The sequence below is a fragment of the Balaenoptera acutorostrata genome, chromosome 12 (assembly GCF_949987535.1).
Source record: "Balaenoptera acutorostrata chromosome 12, mBalAcu1.1, whole genome shotgun sequence".
Lineage (NCBI taxonomy): Eukaryota > Metazoa > Chordata > Mammalia > Artiodactyla > Balaenopteridae > Balaenoptera > Balaenoptera acutorostrata.
In genome coordinates, this window is record NC_080075.1 from 39,534,105 (window position 1) to 39,558,126 (window position 24,022).

Below are 24,022 nucleotides of genomic sequence, written 5' to 3' on the forward strand. Positions count from 1 at the left end.
CTTTGTTTAATGGCTTACTTCTGCCTTTTTCCATATTTAGTCTAGTCATAGGTACCCCTCTGGCATTTCTATGATTCTTCTCAGCTATCTTTTATTTATTTTTCTGAGCATGGAAGAAACATTCCATAAGCATTTTTAGCAATTATTTTGTGCTTCCTTTGACTCAGCAGGAAGTTTAAAAATGAATACGGGTAACAAAAATCAGTTTAGATAGCTTGATAATGTTTCTAGTTAAAAACACAGTGAATCTCTGCAACTTTTCTAAAAATCAAACTATTCTAAAATTTAAAGCTTATTTAAACACATATCGTAACTTGTTAACTTATTCAATTCTCATGTGTTTACCTACCTATAGCATTTTGTTTCTTACCCTTAATATTTTTGCCTCTCAAAGTCCCATACTTACTGCCCTCCCACTGAAACGTGTAGTAACTTCCGGGACTTTCTGGGTGGTCCAGTGGTAAAGAATCTGCCTTCCAATGCAGGGGACGCGGGTTCGACCCCTGGTCAGGGAACTAAGATCCCACGTGCTGTGGGGCAACTAAGCCCTTGCGCCACAACTACTGAGCTTGTGCGCCTCAAGGAGAGAGCCTGTGCGCCACAAACTACAGAGCCCACAAGCCCTGGAGCCCACGTGCCACAACCTACAGAGCCCACGCGCTCTGGAGCCTGCACATCACAACTAGAGAGAGAAAACCGGCACGCCACAACTAGAGAGAAGCCTGCGCACCACAACGAAGAGCCCGCATGCCTCAACAAAGATCCTGCAACTAAGACCAAATGCAGCCAAAAAATAATAATAATAATAAAATAAAGAAAAAAATTGTAGCGACTTCCAAAATGCTGAAGAGATTTAAAATCATAATAGTCTTATTACAACTGTATACTTTAAACCTGATAAACTAGAGAAGAGATGACAGTAAGAGAACTGACAGAAAACCTAAATGACAAAAACAAGAAACAGAGTGATTACAGATGGCAAATGATCCTACAAGGTAGGAGGTAACTGAAGAGAAGTGCCAACTGCTCCCTAACCCTTACTATAATTGAGATTTTTTTTTATAGATACTCTAGGAAGTTCAAAGACTTTTAGATATTTTTTTAACTGTTAAAGTAATATATATAGATGGTAAAAAAAATTCAAATACTACAAACAGGTATATGTTCATAACCCTTTTATAGAAGTGAGCTAAAATCATAAAATTAGTCAACCTTGTGAGACATTTGGCCCATATCCTTATCAGCTAGGGTGGTAGTTTTCAAACATTCCACTTCAGTATGGATTAGAAAGGACAAAGGGAGATGACCAGAGAGTTGTAAAGGAATTCTAACAGAAGATATGGGAAGTCCAAAAGCCAATCTGCTTATGTGACTAGGACTAGCTCTTCACTAAAATAACCATACATTTCCCCTATAAGTCAACCCTCCTGTTAGTCTAACTGTGGACAAAAGATGCTTCAAAATAACTGACAATCCTAAATTTCCTAAAAAATAACACTGAAGCCTCTAACATCAAATCCTATTTATGCTGCATACTAGCTTTAAACTCTAAGGTACTAAATAGCAGTGTGATTAAAGTGATTAAAGCAGTGTACATTGTTAGTTTAATTATATAATTCACACTGTTGGAGCAGCCCTGGAGAAATGAAGGTGGGGCAGGGGGGAAAGGCCAGAGGCTATTAAAAAAAAGTTTTACAGCAGATTAAAGAGCAGGTGGAGGAAAACAAAGGTTAAAAGAAAGGCCAGATATAAAACTGATATAAAACTGAGGAGGAGATATGGGGATATATGTATACATATAGCTGATTCACTTTATTATACAGCAGAAACTAACATAACATTGTAAAGCAATTATACTCCAATAAAGATGTTAAAAAAAAAAAAAACTGAGGGTGGAGGCTAGGCTGACCTCTTCTTTGGAGAACTCTGAATGAAGGAAAAGGCAATACTTTAGAAAGATACGTATTTGCTTAGCTTGTGTGTTTAAGGAAAGAAGTAAAGTGGGAATCAAGCCCTACAAGTGTTTAAGAGGAAACATGTTTTAAAGCTGCACAAGGGAACTGTTGGGGATAATGGAAAAGTTCTATATCTTGATTATGATGGTAGTTACACGGCTGTATGCGTTTCTGAACTCAGAAAACTTACATTAAAAAGAATAAATTTTACTGTATGTAAATTATACCTTAATCAACCTAACATTAAAAAAAAGCTATTAACAGCTAAAATGCTGATTAACCTTATAAAGTTTATCACAAGTGAAGAAACAAAAACAAGAATAAGCATCTTTTTTTACCTTGAACTTATTTTTTTTAATTGAAGTATAGTTGACTTACAATGTTGTGTTGGTTTCAGGTATACGGCAAAGTGACTCAATCATATATATATATATATATATATATATATACACACACACACACACACACACACATATATATATACACACATGCACTTTTTCAGATTCTTTTCCATTAAAGGTTATTACAAGGTATTGAATATAGTTCCCTGCGATATTACAGCAGGACTTTGTTTTTACCTATTTTACATATAGTAGTGTGTATCTGTTAATCCCAAACTCCTAATTTATCCCTCCCTCCCATCTTTTCCCCTTTGGTAACCATGTTTGTTTTCTATGTCTGTGAATCTATTTCTGCTTCGTAAATAAGTGCCTTTGTATTTTTTTAGATCCCACATATAAGTGATATCATATGATATCTGCCTTTCTCTGACTTACTTCGCTTAGTATGATAATCTCTAGGTCCATTCCTGTTGCTGCAAATGGCATTATTTAATTCTTTTTTATGGCTGAGTAATATTCCAGTGCGTGCGTGCGTGTGTGTGTGTGTGTGTGTGTATAAACACCACATCTTCTGTATCCATTCCTCTGTCGATGGACACTTAGGCTGTTTCCATGTCTTGGCTATTGTGAATAGTGCTGCTATGAACATTGGGGTGCATGTTATTTTTTCAAATTATAGTTTTCTCTGGATATATGTCCAGGAATGGGACTGCTGGATCATATGGTAACTCTATTTTTAGTTTTTTAAGGAAACTCCATGCTGTTTTCCATAGCAGCTGCACCGAATTACATTCCTACCAACAGTGTAGGAGGGTTCCCTTTCTTTACACCCTCTCCAGCATTTCTTATTTGTAGACTTTTTGATGATGGTCATTCTGACCAGAGTGAGGTTATACCTCAATGTAGTTTTGATTTACATTTCTCTAATAATTAGCAATGTTGAGCATCTTTTCATGTGCCTGTTGGTTATCTGTATGTCTTCTTTGGAGAAATGTCTCTTTAGGTCTTCTGCTCATTTTTTGATTGGGTTGTTTGTTTTTTTGATATAGAGCCATATGAGCTGTTTGTATATTTTGGAGATTAATCCCTTGTCAGTCACACTGTTTGCAACTATTTTCTCCCATTCTGTAGGTTGTCTTTTTGTTTTGTTGATGGTTTCCTTTGCTGTGCAAAAGCTCTTAAGTTTAACTAGGTCCCATTTGTTTATTTTTGCTTTTAAGAATAGCATCTTTTAACTATTTGGGCTGATGTTTTACACTGTTGAAAAATCTAAGCAAACTGTTTGAGGCATATAATGAAGCATGGTTTTTAAATTCTGTTCCCATCTTCCACCATTAGTGTCTCTCTTAAATGGAAACTGTAGTTTCTGACATTCCTCCCGTGTAACCCAGTGGCTGAGGTTTTCAGCCAGCAACAGGAGCTGCAATGTCAGGCAAAGAGACTCAGCATCCGGCTCTCTCAGGGCCTTTCTTCTGGCTCTAGACATGGAGAAGCAGACACATCTACCATACGTTCCACAACCAGAGAACAAGCTAAATGCTATAAACCTGTTTATTTCTAGACTCCTATTATGTTCAAAGCTTTCTTCTCTTTGATTTTCCTCCCTTCCTCAGAGAAGTCTTGCCTCAAGGTTACCCCAAGAGTCTATCTTAATGCCAGGAAGTCTTTCCTGAGCCCTCATGCCAGTTAGATGCTTCCACAGCATCCACCCTATGGATTGCTTCTCACACTATTTCATAGGTAGCTGTTTCTGGATCCATTTCCTCTAAAACTCAAGGCCAAAATGCTGAAGAAGGACCAAGACTTATTTTTTTGTAGTCCCAGCATGCAGCTAGTTCCTGACAGAGAGGAAGCACCCAATAAACGTTTCTTGAATGATATTCTAAAACAGTACTTCTGTCCACTCTGAAAAAATGTACATTTATACAGTTTTACCTATAAATTCAAAAAATCTATCTAGGGCCTACAATCCTTGCAGAGACTTCCTGTGTTCAGATGCCTAGTGTAAACTTACTCCAGTTTCATCTTGGCTATACAATGGGATAAGCAGAGGGTCAGTTGTCCACATCTGATCTAGAATAAGGAAAAGGAATTAGTAAAATGTCCCCAAGGGATTACAGGGCAGAAAGGATTAGAGGTAGGTATGGGCCACCCATTCTTTTTTTTAAAAAAAATTCTCCCAGTACCAATCTTGCAGGTTCAGGGTTGTCCTGTATTAAATAAAAATAATGGAAATTCCCTCACAGTTGTACCACAGATGAAGATGTGGGATAGGAGAACTTCACAGATGTATTTTTCTCATCTGATTATAAGACACAAAATGCCTACATAAAATATACACTTGGAGAGTATAATAATAAATTGATCTATATTAGGCCTTGCAACACATGAGCCAAGGTCCAAAAAGGTTCTCTGTATGATGGGGGTTGGGGAGAGGGGAATGGTAATGTTCAGAGGAGTGGTACTACTACCTATATCCATGCTATAATTTTCCCAAGGAACTCGATTCTGTGGGATTGGACCATCCCCAACTCTAGACACAGGGGGAGTGGTTAGAGACCCTGGTCTAACACTATTACCTAGAGTCTCTCAGAGTCAACCATGGGATTGATGTTAAAGTGGCCACATATTTATTATTACTATTTCTAAAGTAAAATAATAAATAAGTAACCAGAACAGAAGTAAGACTCATAGGCCTGTGGTCAGCCCCCTTAGTCACATCCCCTTCCTGAAATAAGTTTTCTGTATATAAAAGCATGTGAAGGAAGGTAGTCCTGGAGAAAATTAAAGACTGTTCAATTCATCATGGAATCAAAAGGTAGGGAATGAGTTTTAGCAATATTTGCTAAATTAGTATTAGTATTTTTGATTAGATTAGTAATTCTGTATATTACCATTTTAAAATTTTACTTAGGGGCTTCCCTGGTGGCGCAGTGGTTAGGAATCCGCCTGCCAATGCAGGGGACACGGGTTCGTGCCCCGGTCCGGGAAGATCCCACATGCCACAGAGCGGCTAGGCCCGTGAGCCACAACTACTGAGCCTGCGTGTCCAGAGCCTGCGCTCCGCAACGGGAGAGGCCGCGACAGTGAAAGGCCTGTGCACCGCGATGAAGAGTGGCCCCTGCTCGCCGCAACTGGAGAAAGCCCTCGCACAGAAACGAGGACCCAACGCAGCCAAAAATAAATAAATACATTTATTTAAAACAAAAAAAAAATTTTACTTCAAGGAAAAGATGAGGCTCTCTGGTATCCACCCATGTCCCCAGGACCATTTCCTTAAATGCTACTACCTATTTCCTTTTTGTGGAATACTTCTACATTCAGGATCTAATGTTATCTTTTTTTTTTAAATTTTTTTTAAATTTAATTTTATTTTTTATACAGCAGGTTCTTATTAGTTATCCATTTTATACATATCAGGGTATATATGTCAATCCCAATCTCCCAATTCATCCCACCACCACCATCACCCCCCACCCTGCTTTCCCCCCTGGGTGTCCATACATTTATTCTCTACATCTGTGTCTCTATTTCTGCCTTGCAAACCAGTTCATCTGTACCATTTTTCTAGATTCCACATATATGTGTTAATATACGATATTTGTTTTTCTCTTTCTGACTTACTTCACTCTGTATGACAGTCTCTAGGTCCATCCATATCTCTACAAATGACCCGATTTCATTCCTTTTATGGCTGAGTAATATTCCATTGTATATATGTACCACATCTTCTTTACAGGATCTAATACTATCTCTACACACACGCAAAACAAGTCTCTAATGGCTTTGCCATTAGCTGCTGACTACAGTTGGGAAATCTTCACCATGCTCAAAGCAAACCATCCTGTGTCATATCACGGTAGATCCTTGGCCAAACTGTCTCCAGTAAGTTTTTCAAAAAAGATGTGCAAACATTAGCTGCACAATATATTATGATTCACCTTCCAAAAGACAAATTTAAAAAATCTGTATTTTCACTCTGTACACGTACACTGTAACTTTCTCAGAATGCTTTATTATTATATTTAAACACGTTTTAATGTTTTTACACTGATAAGACTAAGAGTAAGAAAAGCTCTCAGTTATTTTGTGGAGCAAAACAAAAAAAATCTGTTGAAGCTAAATACCACATTGATACGATATTTTTCATGCCAATTCTCTGTCTCAATCAAACAAACAAAAAGAGTTGACCCTATATAACTCCTCCCCATTCACAAATACACCCTCACCCTTTTGAGGACTTTAAAACAAGAACAATGACAATCATAAATCAACCAGGGACTTTGTGTTCCTATCTAAATGAAAAAGTCTTCTTTAGAGAATATTTTTCATATAAATGATAATGTACTTTATTGTCACCAGAGGTCATGGCCAGCCAGGTGATAACAGGTTTTAAGTTAGGGCTCAAAAGAACCTATCAGTCCCAGTACCTTCTTGAGTAGGCTCTGTATCTTCCCATCTCTTTTATCTATTTCCCATCCCTCTCCATCCTCAACACTTAAGCTCAAACATTAAGCTTGGTGAGGAACAAGACACTCTTACGGCCTCTCTAGAAAGCAACTAAATGGTCCAATGAAGCTGTACATGCTGACTGGTCCCTCCTTGCTAGTCGAAAACATTAACCTTAATACATTTTTTTAAAAACTTTCCTTAAGTAACTAAATATCAAGATAACTAAATGAATGTAATAATCAAGATTAACACTCACAAAATGGGGGCAGAGCATTATCCATGGCATAACTCCATAAACTGCGTTCTTCTTCTAAGCATAATTCAATAAAATATGGGCTCAATAGGCTTTTCAAAAAAAAACATGTATGTCAGAGAACAGACTGGTGGTTGCCAAAGGGGAGGAGGAAATGAAATGAGTGACAGGGATCCAGAAGCACAAACTTTCAGTTATAAAATAAATAAGTCATGGGGATGTAAAGTAAAACATGGAGAGTACAGTCAATAACATTGTATTAACTCTGTATGGTGACAGATGGTAACTAGACTTACAGTGGTGATCATTTAGCAATGCATACAGATGTTAAATTAAATCACTATGTTATACATCTGAAAGTAATAAAATGTTGCATGTTAATTATACCTCAATAAAAAATATATATATATGTGCTCACTGACAGAGCTAAAATGAAGTATTCAACACAGTAGGCAAGAATGAGTAAGTAAAACTTGACAACATAAAATTTCAATGTCTCTCTATAAGTATATCCTCCAATCTAGTATTTACGAAAAAATAGTTTTACCTAAAATGTAATCATCTGAATTGAAAAAGGCATTTGAGGTCAGTTTTCTGGGGACCAAAGAAGTAAACTACTGAAGATCTTCTAAAAATAAATACACTAAAATGGGGTCAACAAGCTTTTTCCATAAAGGTCCAGAAAGGAAGTATTTTGGGTTTTGTAAGCCGTATGGTCTTCATCACAACTATTCAACTCTGTCATTGTAGTATCACAGCATTGTAACAGCTATAGACAATATGTAAATGAGTAAGTGTGGTTATGTTCTGATAAAACTTTATTTACAAAACAATGTGGCCAACTCCTACACAAAAATATAGATCCTCTGTTATAACAACGTTTATATGCAAGGATGACATGAGAAATGTCACTCTAAATGGCTATTCTCCGACAATAATTTCTTTTTAGTTAAGAGGGTACAGTATCACCTGCATTTAGAAAATAAAAACCTGGGCTTCCCTGGTGGCGCAGTGGTTGAGAATCTGCCTGCCAATGCAGGGGACACGGGTTCGAGGCCTGGTCTGGGAAGATCCCACATGCCGCAGAGCAACTGGGCCCGTGAGCCACAACTACTGAGCCTGCGCGTCTGGAGCCTGTGCTCCACAACAAGAGAGGCCCGCGCACCGCGATGAAGAGTGGCCCCCCGCTTGCTGCAACTAGAGAAAGCCCTCGCACAGAAACAAAGACCCAACACAGCCAAAAAAAGAAAAAATCAATCAATAAATAAAAAATTAAAAAGGGGTATATTTATAAAAAAATAAAAAATGAAATAAAAAATAAAAACCTATGTCCAGGCTTCCCTGGTGGCGCAGTGGTTAAGAATCCGCCTGCCAATGCAGGAGACATGGGTTCGAGCCCTGGTCTGGGAAGATCCCACATGCCGCAGAGCAACTAAGCCCATGTGCCACAACTACTGAGCCTGTGCTCTAGAGCCCTCGAGCCACAACTACTGAGCCGCGTGCCACAACTACTAAAGCCTGCGCACCTAGAGCCCATGCTCCGCAACAAGAGAAGCCACCGCAATGACAAACCCGCACACTGCAACGAAGAGTAGCCCCCAGTTGCCACAACTAGAGAAAGCCAGCACGCAGCAATGAAGACCCAACGCAGCCAAAATTAAATAAATAAATTTTTAAAAATGCTTAAAAAAAACCAACAAAACCTATGTTCACTAAATAATGTTATGTTTTGAAAGGAAAACTGACCTCTATATAACCTCTATGACCAGAGAGTAAAAAGCCTGGGGGTCGGGGGGAGAGGGAGGGAGCCGGAGGAGTGTAGGTGAAGCAAGGTGAATGAATGTTAACCTATAATTTGTATTCTCAGAACTACTTGCCAAAGCTAATAGTTAACATACAGAGTATATATGACACATTTGTGCCCTCAAGAAGCTCATAACATAGTTAAAAGAGCAAACTTATTTTTTCCCTCTGCATTTCAAAACCCTCAACATTAAGGGCACATCAGATTATAAGAACATTTTTTAAAAGATACTCACAACCTAGGCTTTAAAATAAAGACATAGGGCTTCCCTGGTGGCGCAGTGGTTGCGATGAAGAGTGGCCCCCACTTGCCGCAACTAGAGAAAGCCCTCGCAAAGAAACGAAGACCCAACACAGCCATAAATAAAAAAATAATAATAATAATAAAATAAAATAAAGACATATTTTTAATGGAGACTTACATTTTTATAAACAGAAAGAGAAAAGACTTCATAAAATCATATTACATCCAGAATTCTATATTCTATATCTTTCTCTTTTTTTTTTCTATATCAATTCAGCATTCCTATCAGTAACTACAGCTCACTGCAGGGGCATAGCCTCCTGAAAGGACTTGTCAAGACCTTGTTTGGAATGGTGGCGCTGAAATGGAAAAATCCCTAGGTGGTTCTGATCCCTCTACTTGCTTCCTCCCCCCCACTCCAATCCCCACGCCAAGAAACCCTACTATGTATCATAATCTTCTCTCAAAATACACAAAGGCAGATTTCTCCATTGGCAAAGCAGAATCCTGAATCATAAAATATACTGAAAGTAATAAATTTTTGTGCCTTCCTTCAAGGTAGGCTCTATCATCAAAAGGTTAAGTTTGTGTAATGAGAAAAAAATTCCCAAGTCTGCAAGAATTAAGAAGAAAACCACACCTTTATTCCCAGGTCTGTCATTAATCAGAAAAGTAAAGTCATTTCAACTAGGAATAAATTCCTAGCAAAAATATTAAGTATTTAAAGTGGGAAAATACATAATGCATAAATTTTTTATTATAATTTTAGGCCTACTCCCATTCTTTTTTTAATCTGACTGAATTTACAACTAGTTCCTTTTTAAAATTATATACCTATCCAGAAGATTGCTCTAAATTAATTTTTCAGGAGAAAATCTGATTAATTCTACCACTTAAAAGCAGAAAAATAAATCACAGTACATCACTAGAGTGAAGGGAATCAAAGACTAAAATAGAAGACCCTAAAGAAAAAAAAAATATATATATATGCACACTGTAATTGGCAATCACTACAGACAAGAGGAATTTTAAGTTCAACATCAAAAATGAGAGACTCCTCAAGGTGAACGCTTAGGTGGGATTTATTTTTTCTTTGTTGTTTTCTTTTTTTACCATGAGCATGTAATTTATAATTTTTAAAAGTTTTATAACTGAAAGACAATTTTCACATATAGGAAAAAAAGTACTCTTCACCAGGAACTACATTTAAGATTTTCTCATTAGAAGAAATACGAGGGACTCCATTAGCTTAAGCCACCAGATATGGTATACAAATGAATGCATGCAGTTATGTCCCAATAGAACTTTACAAACACAAGCAGTGGTGCAGCCCTCAGACAGTAGTTTGCCAAACTCCTGCTTAAAACAGCCCTGTTTTTAAACCAATATTAGATTATTTAAGATTACAGATACATAAGAGATAAACTATCTACATACAATTATTCCACTCCATCAAGCCTTTTCTACCTTCAGTGAAAAATGCCACAAGCAGCAGTGGTCAAAACTGCTGACAGGAAAGGAAAGAAAGGTCACTGTGTTAACCAAACCTGTCCCTGAAACAATCACTTAACTTAGATCAATCATTCAACTCAGGATACATGGTCTCCTGGTCTCAAAGACTAGTAAGAAGACAACACATGCATACAAACAACTGCTACTAATTAGGCTGGCTTACTACCACAGCATGATAGAAATAACCACGAACATCTGCAAAATGTTTCATGGTTTAACATGTTTCCATATGTTTCTTAAGAGAGTCTCATAACCCTGTGAAGTACAGAAAGCACTTGGTATCATTCTCATTTTACACAAAGCTCAAAAGCAGTAGAGCTAGGATTTGAACCTCCGATACTACCACATTACACCTCTTCAGTGCAGCTTTCTGCTAGGAGCTGACAACAGAGGTGGAGGCATTTAGACTGAGCCTCAAAGAATGAGCAGGATTTTGATAGGTGAAGAGCCCATAGCATTCCAAGGAAACAACATACACAGAAGTCTAGAAGCAGGGAAATACTATGCATGTGAAGGGAATGCTGGGTTGGTTCAAGAAAGGCAGGCAAGGGAAATACAGCTAGAAAGATGGGTTGAAAGCATAGGGAGAGCTTTAAGTAGCTGACAATGACTGTACATGACCCTATAGGCAATGAGAAATCAGATGGTTTGGAGATAGAAGGAAGAAAACATAATGAAGCTCTTACCATGTGTTTGAACAAAAGAACTGCCTCATATTCAAGGATGTTAAGTTATGAGGTAGTGTTATAGGGAGATTAGACTTTCATAAGTGCTCTGCAGGACTGGATAGATGGGTCCAAAAGAAAGGAAAGTAGTAGCAGGCTATCTCTGTAGTTTCAATGTCTGAATTGATGGTTCCTACAGGTACCCTATAGTATCCCACCCCCAAAAGTTAAACCAGTGTCTGAAATTACCTTAAATTTTCCTACATTTTATCCAGAACTTACCGAATCTTCTGGAGGTCTCTGGATTTTTCCCCAATCCACAGAAGGTCCCTTTTCTTGCAAAAATCTATGAAATAGCTTCCGAAATCCATCAAGGTCTTTTTTAGTGTGCTATGAGAATAGAAGTTGTTGTTATAACTAGCAGAATGCTTAATATTTAATAAAAACAGACATATATTGTACATTTAAAATACCTTTCAGTGAAATTCTTATACCTTTAAAACATGGAGTACAGCAGAGACTTTTTTTACACCCCAATTTAAAACTAAAGAGGAAAAAAAGCTAATAGGAACCACACTTAAAGGAATACAAGTAATCTCCCCATCTCCCACCCGTATCATGTAATCTGAACACCATTTGGCCTGTGGGAATTCCAACTGGTTCTCTACATTTACTCACCAATGTATTTCTCTACTTCTTTTAAGTGACAATTAATCTTCACCAAAAGAACAAGAAGGAGCAAAAAACAGCTAACCTCAAAACATTAAGTATAAATTGAAATTTGAAAATGAAAAGGATAATCTATTAATTTATAAGTAGAAAAGTAAACACCTGCCTATTCTGGGAAACCTCTATCATAGCTGTCAGAGTAGCACAGTTCTGTTAGAACTGACTCTTTGGAAAAGGCATGCAGGATATAAGGTTGATCAATTAACTTCTCACAATTTTAACTGAACAATGGTATCCATTTTTCCATCCAATGATACCAAAACACAGATCACATAAATTGTAATTTTGTTCTCTTTCAAACTTTAGAAACTTACCAGAATTTAAAAAATAAAAAAGACAATGGTTTTATAATGGGCAAATATTGAAAATCCTTAATTATTGAGCAATCCTTATTTTTTAAATATATCACTACATCTTGTGCTTATTTCAGGCTAGATGATCAGTAGCAGCAATAGCAACTCAGTATGTAGATGGATGAAAGCAAAAACAGTATAGGGTCCTTACTTCAAACTCATGTGGTGGTGCTGTGGTGAGTATCTTTTCTAGTTCCTTCTTCACAGATAATTCTAGTTCTTGTCGAATGACTTCTTGGAACTGAGAAGCGCCATCTTGAGACATTGCTTTGCTGAGATCTTAACACAAAAATATAAAAACCACAGACTGAGAACTCAGACAACCATTCAAAACAGCTGGTAAACCACAACCAATTTATTTCTGGTGTGCCAGCAAATGAAAAGGGCTCAATCTTCTGGTCCCATCAACCTCCAGGAGGATTTTAGCATTGTCAACTAGTTATGACTCAATAATCATATGCACTCAAATTTGACTGTTTGGTACATCTATATGCTTTACTGGTGTATCTAAAATACTAAACACTTTTGGGGAGATGAAGCAGGTGGAAGTAAAAGGATTAATCTTCATTTGAGCATATAGTTCCATCTCCGCTGATGTTTCCGTCCTAGCTGTAAAAGCTGGAAAAAAATGAGAACACCTGGAATAACATTAATAAGGGCATATTTTATAGAACCTGTCCTTATGGAACTGCTGCCTCATAAGAGAACTGAAGGGTTTGGCAATTGAAGCCAAACTAACTCCTTCCTCCTCCAGGACAGATGAAAAATTTAAGGAATCCTTTCCATTTTAGAAGGGGAGCCACTCTAGTTCATATTCCTCCCTAAAGAAGAACCCCTTCAGAGATACTGGCTATTCCAAAGTGCCTCTACTTTCCTGGCATCAAAATTTTCATTTTAAAAGGAGAAGGGCACAGGGCTGCCTCCCTGTTTCTGGTTCCTAATTTCAGCCAAACTTTTCAATGCTCATGTGTGTTGGACAAGAATATCAGGACTTCTGGCATAGCTGGGCACCTCTGTGACAGATGGATCTCACTAAAGGTGACAGAAATGCCCGTTAGATGAAAACAAACAAAGAAAAACGCAGAAAAAGAAAACATCCCAGGCCCAAGTACCTTAGGAGAAAAATGCCAACAAGGTTGTTTCATATACTTCATTATCTAGACAGAAATTATCCTGTCTACTTCTTATAAAATAAGGAACAATCGGGATTATTGTTCACCCCCCCTTATCCTCAATACCTAACTCAATCTTATTTTATAAATGTATTTTTGAAGCTTATGTTCAAACATTTCTTTTGATAGCTAGTTAGTTCTACAAATGTTGGTTAATTTAGCAAAACCATATTTCAATATAGCTAAAAACACTCCCACATACCATAAATTCCTTCATTTATTATCTGGGCAGAAGGAAGCATAAAGACAGAATTAAAGGCAACATAATCAATATTTTAAAGATAGTTTTGAGAGCAGAAATTAGTAAATTACTATTAAAAATTAGTAAATATGTAATTCCTGAGGTAATTTAATGTAGACAGCCTTTCCCAAACACCGAAAAATGTTAACAAATGAGATATTTATCATAGCTCTTCAAAAAAAAAAGTACATACACAATTTCCAACACATTAAAATAAAAAAAAAATACAAGGGAATTTGGTGAAAGCACACAATCCAGTCCTAAAATAGTGTTTTCTAACTGTGCTGTTCTTAAAGGCTTAAGTTTATGGACTCCAGTAAAACTACCAAAATGACCCACACTGTAGTTCATAAATAACTTCTTTGTGAGCTAAGAAACATAAGAAACACACACCTGTATGTTCCATAAACATAAAGATATGTTTCAACTAGTAAGTAGCAATTTGATTATAATATGTAAAAAATGATGATAATGGATGAACACGTTAGCATAACTTTTTTTTTTTTTTGCACATAAAGGGTTTACTTTAAATGTTTTAAGGATAGGAGTTACATAATTATAAAAATTACAGAATTAACAGACATATTGTTTATACTTATAAATGCAGAGAACAGGTAACTGTCTACACATTTTATGAAATAAAATTAAAATTAAACATGAATTCAAGCTTGAAAGTTGAGGTCATTTACCTAATTTTAAAATGCAAACACGAAGACCTCTGAACTATATACATTCATTCAAACTGCACTAATGATGGAAAACACAAAAAGCACAGCATTCCCAAGGAACCACAGACATTTCGACCATAATTATTTTCTGTTATAATAATTGTTCCTATTTTGTCTTTGGAGAACTTTTATTTTTTTTTTAAGACAATCACCTTAAGAATGTTTTTAGACAGTACAATCTGTGACAATCAAAAAACAGTCTTCTAATGGGCCCACAGCATTCAGAGGTTCAAGCCCAATGCACTTCGGGGTTTGGCACTACTATCATTACTATGACAGGGAATTAAAAACTCCTACAGAACATTTTAAACTAGAGTTAATGTGACATCAACCATACATGTCATCCTTTGACTGACTTAGTTGTAATTTAAAGTTTGTCACACGTTAAGTCCCCCACCAACTCCCATATTAATGTTTAAGAATTGATTTGGAAGAAAAATCTACTAAATATAAAACCTCTAAAGAACACATATATCATTTGATTCTGTGTCACAGACTGATTAAAATAGATCAAAAGTAACTATACAACAATTTTAAAAGTAAGTTTTTTGTTAGACTCAAAAACATCTACAAGACTTGCTGTTTTGTTGTTGAAGTCAGATCCTGAAGGCCAGCATGCACAGTCACATTCCTACAAATAGCGATGGAAACATTTAACTTACTTTATATTCTGGGCAAATAACAAATGTGAGATAAAATTAAATGTAACTACAAAGTTTAAAAATAACTGCAGTAGCTGTTTGAGACATGAGAACAGCCCAGGGGGAAAAAAAAAAACCAACAAAACACCAAACTTTAGAGACTCCCTCTGCAGAACAACAACCTATCAATGTATGTGATTTAAGGTCAAAACACACAGAACCCATATTACTATCCTCCCTTCCAAGCCTAGCAAAGAAAGGTTAGTTGAAAGACTCACATTTAATACTACATGGTATCTTTGCCAGCTGCAGCAGGTCCAATCTTCAGACACAGATTCAAAAAAACTCAGACACAGATTCAAAAAACCCAGACACAGATTAAAACTCGAGTTGTGACAAGGACTTCCTTGGTGGTGCAGTGGTTAAGAATCCGCCTGCCAATGCAGGGGACTCGGGTTCCAGCCCTGGTCCGGGGAGATCCCACATGCCGCGGAGCAACTAAGCCTGTGTGCCACAACTACTGAGACTGTGGCTCTAGAGCCTGCGGCTCTAGAGCCCACGAGCCACAACTACTGAGCCCTCACGCCTAGAGCCCGTGCTGCGCAACAAGAGTAGCCACCGCAATGAGAAGCCCGCGCACCTCAACAAAGAGTAGCCCCCTCTCGCAGCAACTAGAGAAAACCCGCTCAGCAACGAAGACCCAACGCAGCCAAAAATAAATAAATTAATTAAAAACAAAACAAAACTCGAGTTGTGACAAATATCCCTAACTTTGATTGGTTTGATGTAGCACCAAATGCAAATGAAGAACAATTTGTATTCCTTCTACCCCTCTACAAATCTGAACAGCTTTTACAACAAAGAACGTTATAAGCCTATTACCTCTTCCACCTCATTCCACTGCTGTTTCCTTCCCCTTCCCCTGGGCAAAGTGCTACTATGAAGTTCTGATTTTAAGTGATTAAAGAATAAGTAAGGGCCTTTAAGGAATAAAGAATTTTCAATCTTAAGCACCTGGCACAGACTAGGAAGCATGGAGCTAGAAACCATTTCCCTTTGCAGTGACCTCTTTTATCCATCCTGAATTTTTTAAGAAAGGTCTGGAATTTCTGGTAGGAAAAGAAGTATAGAACTCAGAAGCTTTCTTGGACTTAACATTCTCAGGTTACACTTCTGGCAATGGCAGCTGTGTTTCTAGTGGAAGGTCAATTAAAGAATCCACTGAATAATGCAAGCTTTCTAACCTCCTAAGATGTTTTGTACCACCTCACTTCCTAGCAATAGAGAATTGATCCCCCTCCACTTTAGACAGAGAGAGCGTTTTAGGAATCAAACATTTCATTACCTCAGTCATAAATCAAAACATTTTTAGACACGAGACGGAGCATTTAATCTACCCTCAACATTTTACAGATGAGGAAACTGAAGGTGAAAAGTTAAATGACCTACCCAAGGTCACAGAGCAGGCTAATGCTGGAAGCAAAGCCAATTTATTCTGAGCCCAATTCCACCACAGTGAGGTAGAAACATCCTGCTCATTTTTTCCCTCCTAGTCTGGCTCTCTTTAATCTTTGGCACAAAATCCCCAAATAACACTCTCCTCTGAAAGCATGTCTATCAGAATGTCTTCTTATGCCCAGTGAACAGACAGGAAACTCCCTACCACATGAAACTGGGTTTACTATAATTGTCTTAGTCGACTTAATGACAATTTAGTAAATTGGGGATAGAACAAGCAGTAGCTTTTTTAAAGCTTATTCCGTACCTCAATTTCCTAATTCTTTCCTGTTTACGAGAACTAAGATTTCAACACCATCAACTTTCCCCTATCCAACTGCAGCCAAAAAAGGGGGGAGGGGAAGAGAAGAGGAGGAGGAAAGGAACAGAATTGAGAAGTAGGAGACATTCAATCTAGCAAGTGATTGTTTTCGTTTCTTAATTCAGGTATTTCATTTTATCCATTTCAGCAACTAAGAAGTATACGTAATACCCTTCCCTGACATCCTGATACTGGCAAACAAAACAACTTCACATTCCAAGGCAGAAAGCTAGCTTCACAAGGAGCAGGCCAGAGATAACACCTACAGCAACTAAGAAGGTGAGGAGCCCTCTCTCCCAGGCCACCTCCCACCACTCGTTAGATCTGATTAGTCCCAACCTTCCTTGGAAACCCACAATGAAACGTACCCAAAGTCACAGAATTGGCAAGCTCACTTAATCTTAAACCAGGAAATGACTTGTGAGCCAAATAAGTATGAAACTCTAAGAACGTAGTGGCAACTGGAAATAACCATGAATAAAGCCGAGGACATATGCTGACTAGACTTATGACTTATTAAAGCTAACCAGCCTCTCCCGGACTCTTACTGCAGTCCTTTAAACTCAGTTGTTTGCGAATATTCCTCTAGAAAAGCTCTTATTCTTTGGATTCAGCTACCCGGTATTATCCTACATCTTCTCCTACCTCTCTAACCATGCCTCAGTTTCCATAACTGGCTCCTTCTTTCTTCTCCTACTCCCTGGGTTTCCTAAGATTCTGTCCTCAGACCATTTTCCCCCTCAATTATTCCCTTATCCATCTCCTTACTGATAACTCCCAAATACATGCCTCTCATCCTGATCTTTTTTTCCTGAGCTCCAGGCTCACATTCCCTACTGCCTTCTAGACCTTTTGCACCTGGATACCCAGCTGGGTACCTCAAGCTCAACATGTCCAAAACAAAACTCATCATCTAAACTAAATTCATCTCCCTGCCTCCACCCCTCCCGCCCCGGCACCCCATGGCATTAACATTCTCCTAGTCACTCCGAGGTGACCTAGAAATCTCAGTCACAGTTGGCTCTTCCCTCCTTTCCCCTCACATTACATCCAATCCAATACCAAACTTCCTAACTGAATGGCCACCATTCCATTCATTGCTTTCCGTTCCCACTACTGCTACTTTAATTTCACTCTCCTGGTCATGATGACAACAGCTTTCTAACTAGTCTACCCATCTGTCACTCTAATCTGGTGGTACCAGGCAGAATGAATTCATTCCCTTAAACTGCAACTCTAATCATGTCACTTCTCCATTTGATGGGATTTTCATTTGATGGGAAAGAAATACCAATTCCTTAGCCAGGCATACCTTAAAAGCCAAGCTGAAGTACTTTTCTGAGTAGCCAAAGCTAAAGAAAGTGCTTAAGCAGAGTGCCTAAAGGCTCCAAGTTCCTGTCTCAATAGTACTTCTAAAACTTTAATATGCATACAGATCACCTGGAGGGCTTGTTAAAACACGGATTCCTGGGCAAGCTCCCAGAGATTCTGCCTCTGGGTCTGGAGTGAGGAGAATATGCATTTCAAATAAATGAATGCAGCCAGTATTGCCTTGAGTAGCTCTGATATAGACTCTACTCCATTTATTTGAACATGTTTGTATTAGCCATGCACGTCAATCATCTTCCTACCCCATTGCTATTCTGGTCATCTATTCTCTGCCCCAAGGCCTTCAGAAATGGCACCAGGCCCAGACTGGTCTAAAGCCTTCCCAGAGATTGGTTTAAATGTGAACCATGAAATGATTCTGGCCAGTAAGCAACAAAGATATAGTTTGCAAAGGACGTTGGATAAAGGCGTCCCTCACTGAAAAAAGAGACACCTGAGAAAACATAGTACCTTTTCCATCCCTGGCCACAATGAGTATGTGTCCACCCCTCACCTTCAGTTTCTTCTGCAATTTAGTGACTTTGAAGAAAGCTCACCCAAGAACGAGACAAATATACTTAAGAGAAGGAAGAAAAGACTGATGCAGTCTTTGCATGGAATCAACCAACCCTGGAACACCATACTTCAAGATTCATGTGATATAAGTCCCTCATTTTTTAAGCCAACTGAGTTGGTATTTTTCTGCTCTATGAAATTAAAACCATCCTATTATAAGACTGTTCCAAAACACATATCTCAAGTGTAATTCAAAAATTTTAGAGAAGGGTAGGCAGAAATGAGGAGAGAAAAATAGAAATTAAAGGCCCAGTTGTGAATTCCAAAGTCATGAGAATCATCCCAACACCCGGGAAACTCCCTGATCCCTCAGCCCCCAAGAGCTCAAACTCTGTGAGTTGAATAGCGTCTGCTATTGGAGGTGGCATTCCTAGTGTTCTAGGTGGTGGCTTCTGAACGTTCAAAGAGGCCTTCCTTTCTACCACAACTCGGCTACGTGGAGGTTTTAATCTGCGCTGTATCAGACACATATCAAATACCCCCAAAACTTTAATTCTTTGCTGAGATGTCTGTCTGTATCACCTTAAGGGCACAAGCCATATAGTGTTATTCAACTTTTTTTCCTACACCTACCTCAACACCTGGCACAGTACAGGCACCTGATAATGTATACTGGAGATCAAGACTTAACTTCTCATATCAGTGGTTTGAACAGCCAGTAATATATTATTTGTGTGTTCAATTTAAATGTAATCTCTTCCTAGAAATCTTTCTAAACTAAGCACCGTTGCCCATTACATGCTCATATGGTAGATCCTTGAACCTCCCCTTTATGACATCATACTTTCTAAAATTTATTCAATGTATATCTTACCCAACAATATCCAAGAATATATTGTATCTATTTTGTTCACCACTGTATACCCAATGTATTCATAAAACAGAACTTGAAACATAGTAGATACTCAAGTAATGTTTATTAAATTAATGAGTAAGAGCCTATTATGATACTGCAATGTGCTGGGTATAAAGAAGGTAGAGTCCTGTCCAGTGGAGGTAGTACCCGGTAAGGTCAAAGAGAAAGTGTTCAAGAGCTATGATTTCCAGTCATGGAGAAGCAGGGCTAAGAAAAGTATGGGCTGTGTCTTGAGTACCTGAAGTACCTAAGGCTTCTCAAGCAGAGGCTGATTTAACAGTCAAGTATCAGGGATGTGGCCAAAGAAATTCCAAACTTGTAGGCAGTTTAGACAAAATGACCTCTAAATTTCCTTTCAATCTTTATTACTGTGTATAAATGTCACCATAATGTTTTCACTAACTTTAGTGATTAAACAAAATTGGGCAATTTATATATTCAAATTTAGCTTCATTTAGGAAAAACACAGAAAAATAAAGTCCGTGTCATTCAATCATAAAGAAAAATTGATTAGTTGGTCTTATACAATTTTATATGATCTTTCAGTATTAAAGTTAATATTATTTTAGCTTATAAACTATAGTATGACTGTTTACATTTACAAAGATTTTTAAATGACTCAGCCATGTACATCCTAACACTTGCATGGGTCACAGCCATATGAATGCTTAATAAATGATTTTTGATTAACAAAAATTAAAAGGTACCAGGCTTTTGAGAACTGTTCCAGCACCGAACATGCAGAGCTACTTGATAATCAAGATTTTTGCTAATCATGCATTGCTTGCTTAAAAAAATTTTTTAACTGTTAGAATTTATACATAAACCAGACTTCTCATTAATAATTAAGATTAACCTTGCTCTCATACAACAGAGTAGCTCTTAAAACAAAAACAACAACAACAAAAACCCAAAAAACAGAAAATATCACTTCTGGAAAACAGAACATTCAGGAGAGATGTGCCAACTAGTTAAATAATATCACTCTGCAACAAGTTTAATGGATGGTAAGGGGCCTATCACACCCATTTCCCATTTGTTGAGAGGAGAGAAAAGGGATACAACATAAAATCACCATCAAGGACCAAAAAATGATTTGACAGGCCTGCTGTGTAATTTGATACATGTGCATTTAGATAAAATTTTTAACCTTGGAAAGGCTTTAAGGTCAGTGAGTCTAATTCCCTTATCTTGGAGATGAAACAGCCTAGAGATGCTGACTTGCCTAAGGTCACAGTGGCAGCCACGCAAGAATCCCAACCCTGCTGCATGGCGCCCTGCCTCTCCTTCCTGGAGGAAGTTCTCCCTTTCTCTGTTACAGTGCATTATGTGGTTTACCACCTCCAGGCTGTATGCCACCAAATCTGAATGAAAACTGCAAAAACCCTAATACGTCTATCAAGTGAAGTTACTGCGTGAAGTGAAAACTACATATCAGAATAAGCATTCTCTTGTGCGTTTCAACTTTTCCTTTTATATTGTTTATTTCCTGGGCAATGAAAAATCGAAGAAAGCTTTTATGTACTCTATAAATATTTTATTACTAGGCCTAAGCATTTTACCATCGGCGTTAATGAATCCGCAACAGTGCAGAACTGTGTTATTTGGTTTTCCTACACTCTTTGGAAGCTTTAAAATTTTAGTCAGGGTTATAACATAAATGAAAAATCACATCAGTCTTTGCCAGGGCAGCAACCAGAGAAAAACACAAACTTCAATTACCTTTGCAGCCAAAGAGCAAGTGGAACTACTGTTAAAGGGAGTGTCCCCTAGAATAGATATCAAATTATAAAAAAATACTAACAATTAAAAAGTAGACTAAGCATAACTTGACTATTTCATGTACATGAATATAACGAATAGTGGGGTTTTTTTTAAAGATACAAGTAAAAATCAGAGAAACAGGGAACTTTCTTGATTTACATAAAAAAACTAACAAATATCTAGCAATGGTTTGGAAAACAAAACATTTTGTTGTTTATATAAGTTAACTAAGACAACATAGCCAATTTCTCCATGGCTCTCAAAAACAATTCTTAATTGTCAAAATGGTTTGGGGGCACAATGGATGACGGAGAAAAGTAAACAATGGGACTGTTGGCAGAGGTAGAATTTGAATCCTAGACAATTACTTTGCAACGAACTGATGGAGATGCTTGCTTACCAGTTAAGAGAACTGGAAAACAGCTTTCAAATGGAGTACTATCCCCTTTCTCACACATAAACCCAACCAAAAAACACATAAAGTTTAATTTTCTTTCAATAACTTAGCAAGCCAACTTGCAAAGAATTTAGTAAGTTATTAATAGAAAGATGCATGCCTGGTAGTAGAATTTTAGAGACCTAAGACATATGGTTTCAATTAATAGTCACTGTGCCTGGGACAATCCATCAAATTACTCAAGACCAAAATGTCCACAATTCAAACACTATTACACCAAGTTCAAAACATGATAGTTTAGAAAAGAAACTGTAGGCTGTGTAAAAAGGACACCAGTCTAGAAAACCAAGCTTCTAAAGAGATGCCAAGCAATCAAAAAGGTGGTAAGTGAATCATATTTCCACATTCACTAAATCCCAAACCTTCAGAGGATCTCCCCCACAATTTTATTCTAATATTGCTGGGATTTTCTCCACTGGCATAAATTCTGGATATCAGAATGAATCATATTACATAAAGTTAATACAGTCAACTCTTAATTATTCATTTTTACAGATAATCCAGTTAGTTTAACTTTTAAATATTTGTTTATATTAACTTTTCAGTAATGGATACATCTGACTTTTTGGGAACTCCTAATACCTGCACTTCCACAAAAAGTACCAAATTCAACATGGTGGAAACTGGAAAATTACAATATATTATTCTTTGACCCAGAATATTTTCATTATTAGGCCCACTAATTTTCCTCACACAAATTAAGTATCCCATTCTTTTAACTAAAGTCACTACAATTCATAAAGTTACTACAATTTTCTATGAAGAAAAATAAATACACAGAGAATGTGAAGTGAATGTGAACTGATATTACAAGAAAACACCTACTGTCCAAAATTAACATCAATTTCCTTTTAATTTTTCAATTTATCTTAGAATATTAAAATGGCACTTCCAAGAAGTGTACCAATTAATATTTCTTATTTCTCTAATGTCTAATTTCTTTTTTCCCTGAGTGGGCTTTCACAAATGAAAATCATCCATTTTACTAGAAGAAAGACCCAGTTATCAAGAACAAAGACAATTTAACCAAAGAGATTACAAGATCCACGTTGGAAACAAAGTTTTCATCAGCTCAACTCTTTGAATTTCTTTTAATTTTCCATTTATAACTGTAACTCTGAATTTAACTAAATCCCTGTCTCTCTAGCAACATAGTGAATCCTAAGCTACATCTTTAAAAAATGAGAAGTGTGCCTTAGTCATTGCTTTGCCACCTCTAGTCCTGCCTCAAATCCATGCCACAACCTTCCTGGGCTGAAAACATCCTAGTCATCTAAATAATCAGCAACAGGCTGAATTTAGTCTTAGGATTTGAGAAGAACCAGGCCTAGGCCTGACCTCTACAACCAGGCCCCAGAATGCTTCTCACCCCTGTATTCATCTGAGACCCCTCCCGTTACACTTAGTTCAGCTAATCTTCCCTGGCTACGTTCCACTGACCAAACAAGAATCACCAAAAAAAGTCACTAAAAGAGAATTCCAACAAATGGAAAATGTGAAGTACTTTTTAAGTGACACAGGGGTACTCAAACGGCTTCCCTTGAAATATAAGAAAGTACTTCAATTTAAGAATATTAAAGGACATTTTTATATAATTTAAGTAGACAAACAGTTTTTTAAAAAGTTCCTCCAGGGACTTTCCTGGCGGTCCAGTGGTTAAGGCTCCACGCTTCCACTGCAGGGGGGCGTGGGTTCGATGCCTGGTTGGGGAACTAAGATCCTGCATGCCATGTAGCCAAAAATAATTTTCTTAATAAATAAATAAATAAATAAAATTTTAAAGTTCTTCTAAATTACAGTATAAGTACATAACACTGCCTTAGCTGGCTAGATGACAGTAGGTCCAGTGCCATTTATAAGTTTCAAATCATGTAGGGAGATTGCCCCATAGCTCTCAGAACTTTTGAAAAGCCAAATTCCAAATGGCACTGACTAACATACCTGGCAAAAGTCACAGCTGCTGATGACCCAGCAGGGTCATAGGAGGAGGTGTCACCTCCAACTGTGACAAGGGGCCCTTTCTCATTTAAGTAGTAGTCACATTTATTTAGAAAAACTGGGGGCCCTGCAACAACCCCTGGGATGGAGAAAAC

General features: G+C 37.5%; 1 protein-coding gene across 3 annotated transcripts in view; it reads right to left on the reverse strand.

Moving 5' to 3' along the window:
• Positions 1-24,022, reverse strand: part of UGP2 (UDP-glucose pyrophosphorylase 2) — a 55,047-nt gene that overhangs the window by 26,234 nt on the left and 4,791 nt on the right. The window contains exons 2-5 of one of the 3 annotated variants that reach the window (XM_057558195.1): positions 15,020-15,079; positions 13,682-13,703; positions 12,459-12,586; positions 11,508-11,615 (exon numbers count right to left, since the gene is read on the reverse strand). In XM_057558195.1, coding sequence (XP_057414178.1) covers positions 11,508-11,615; positions 12,459-12,586; positions 13,682-13,703; positions 15,020-15,079 — 318 coding nt within the window. The remainder of the gene's footprint in view (positions 1-11,507; positions 11,616-12,458; positions 12,587-13,681; positions 13,704-15,019; positions 15,080-24,022) is intronic. The other 2 variants (XM_057558193.1, XM_057558194.1) reach the window with 2 other exon arrangements.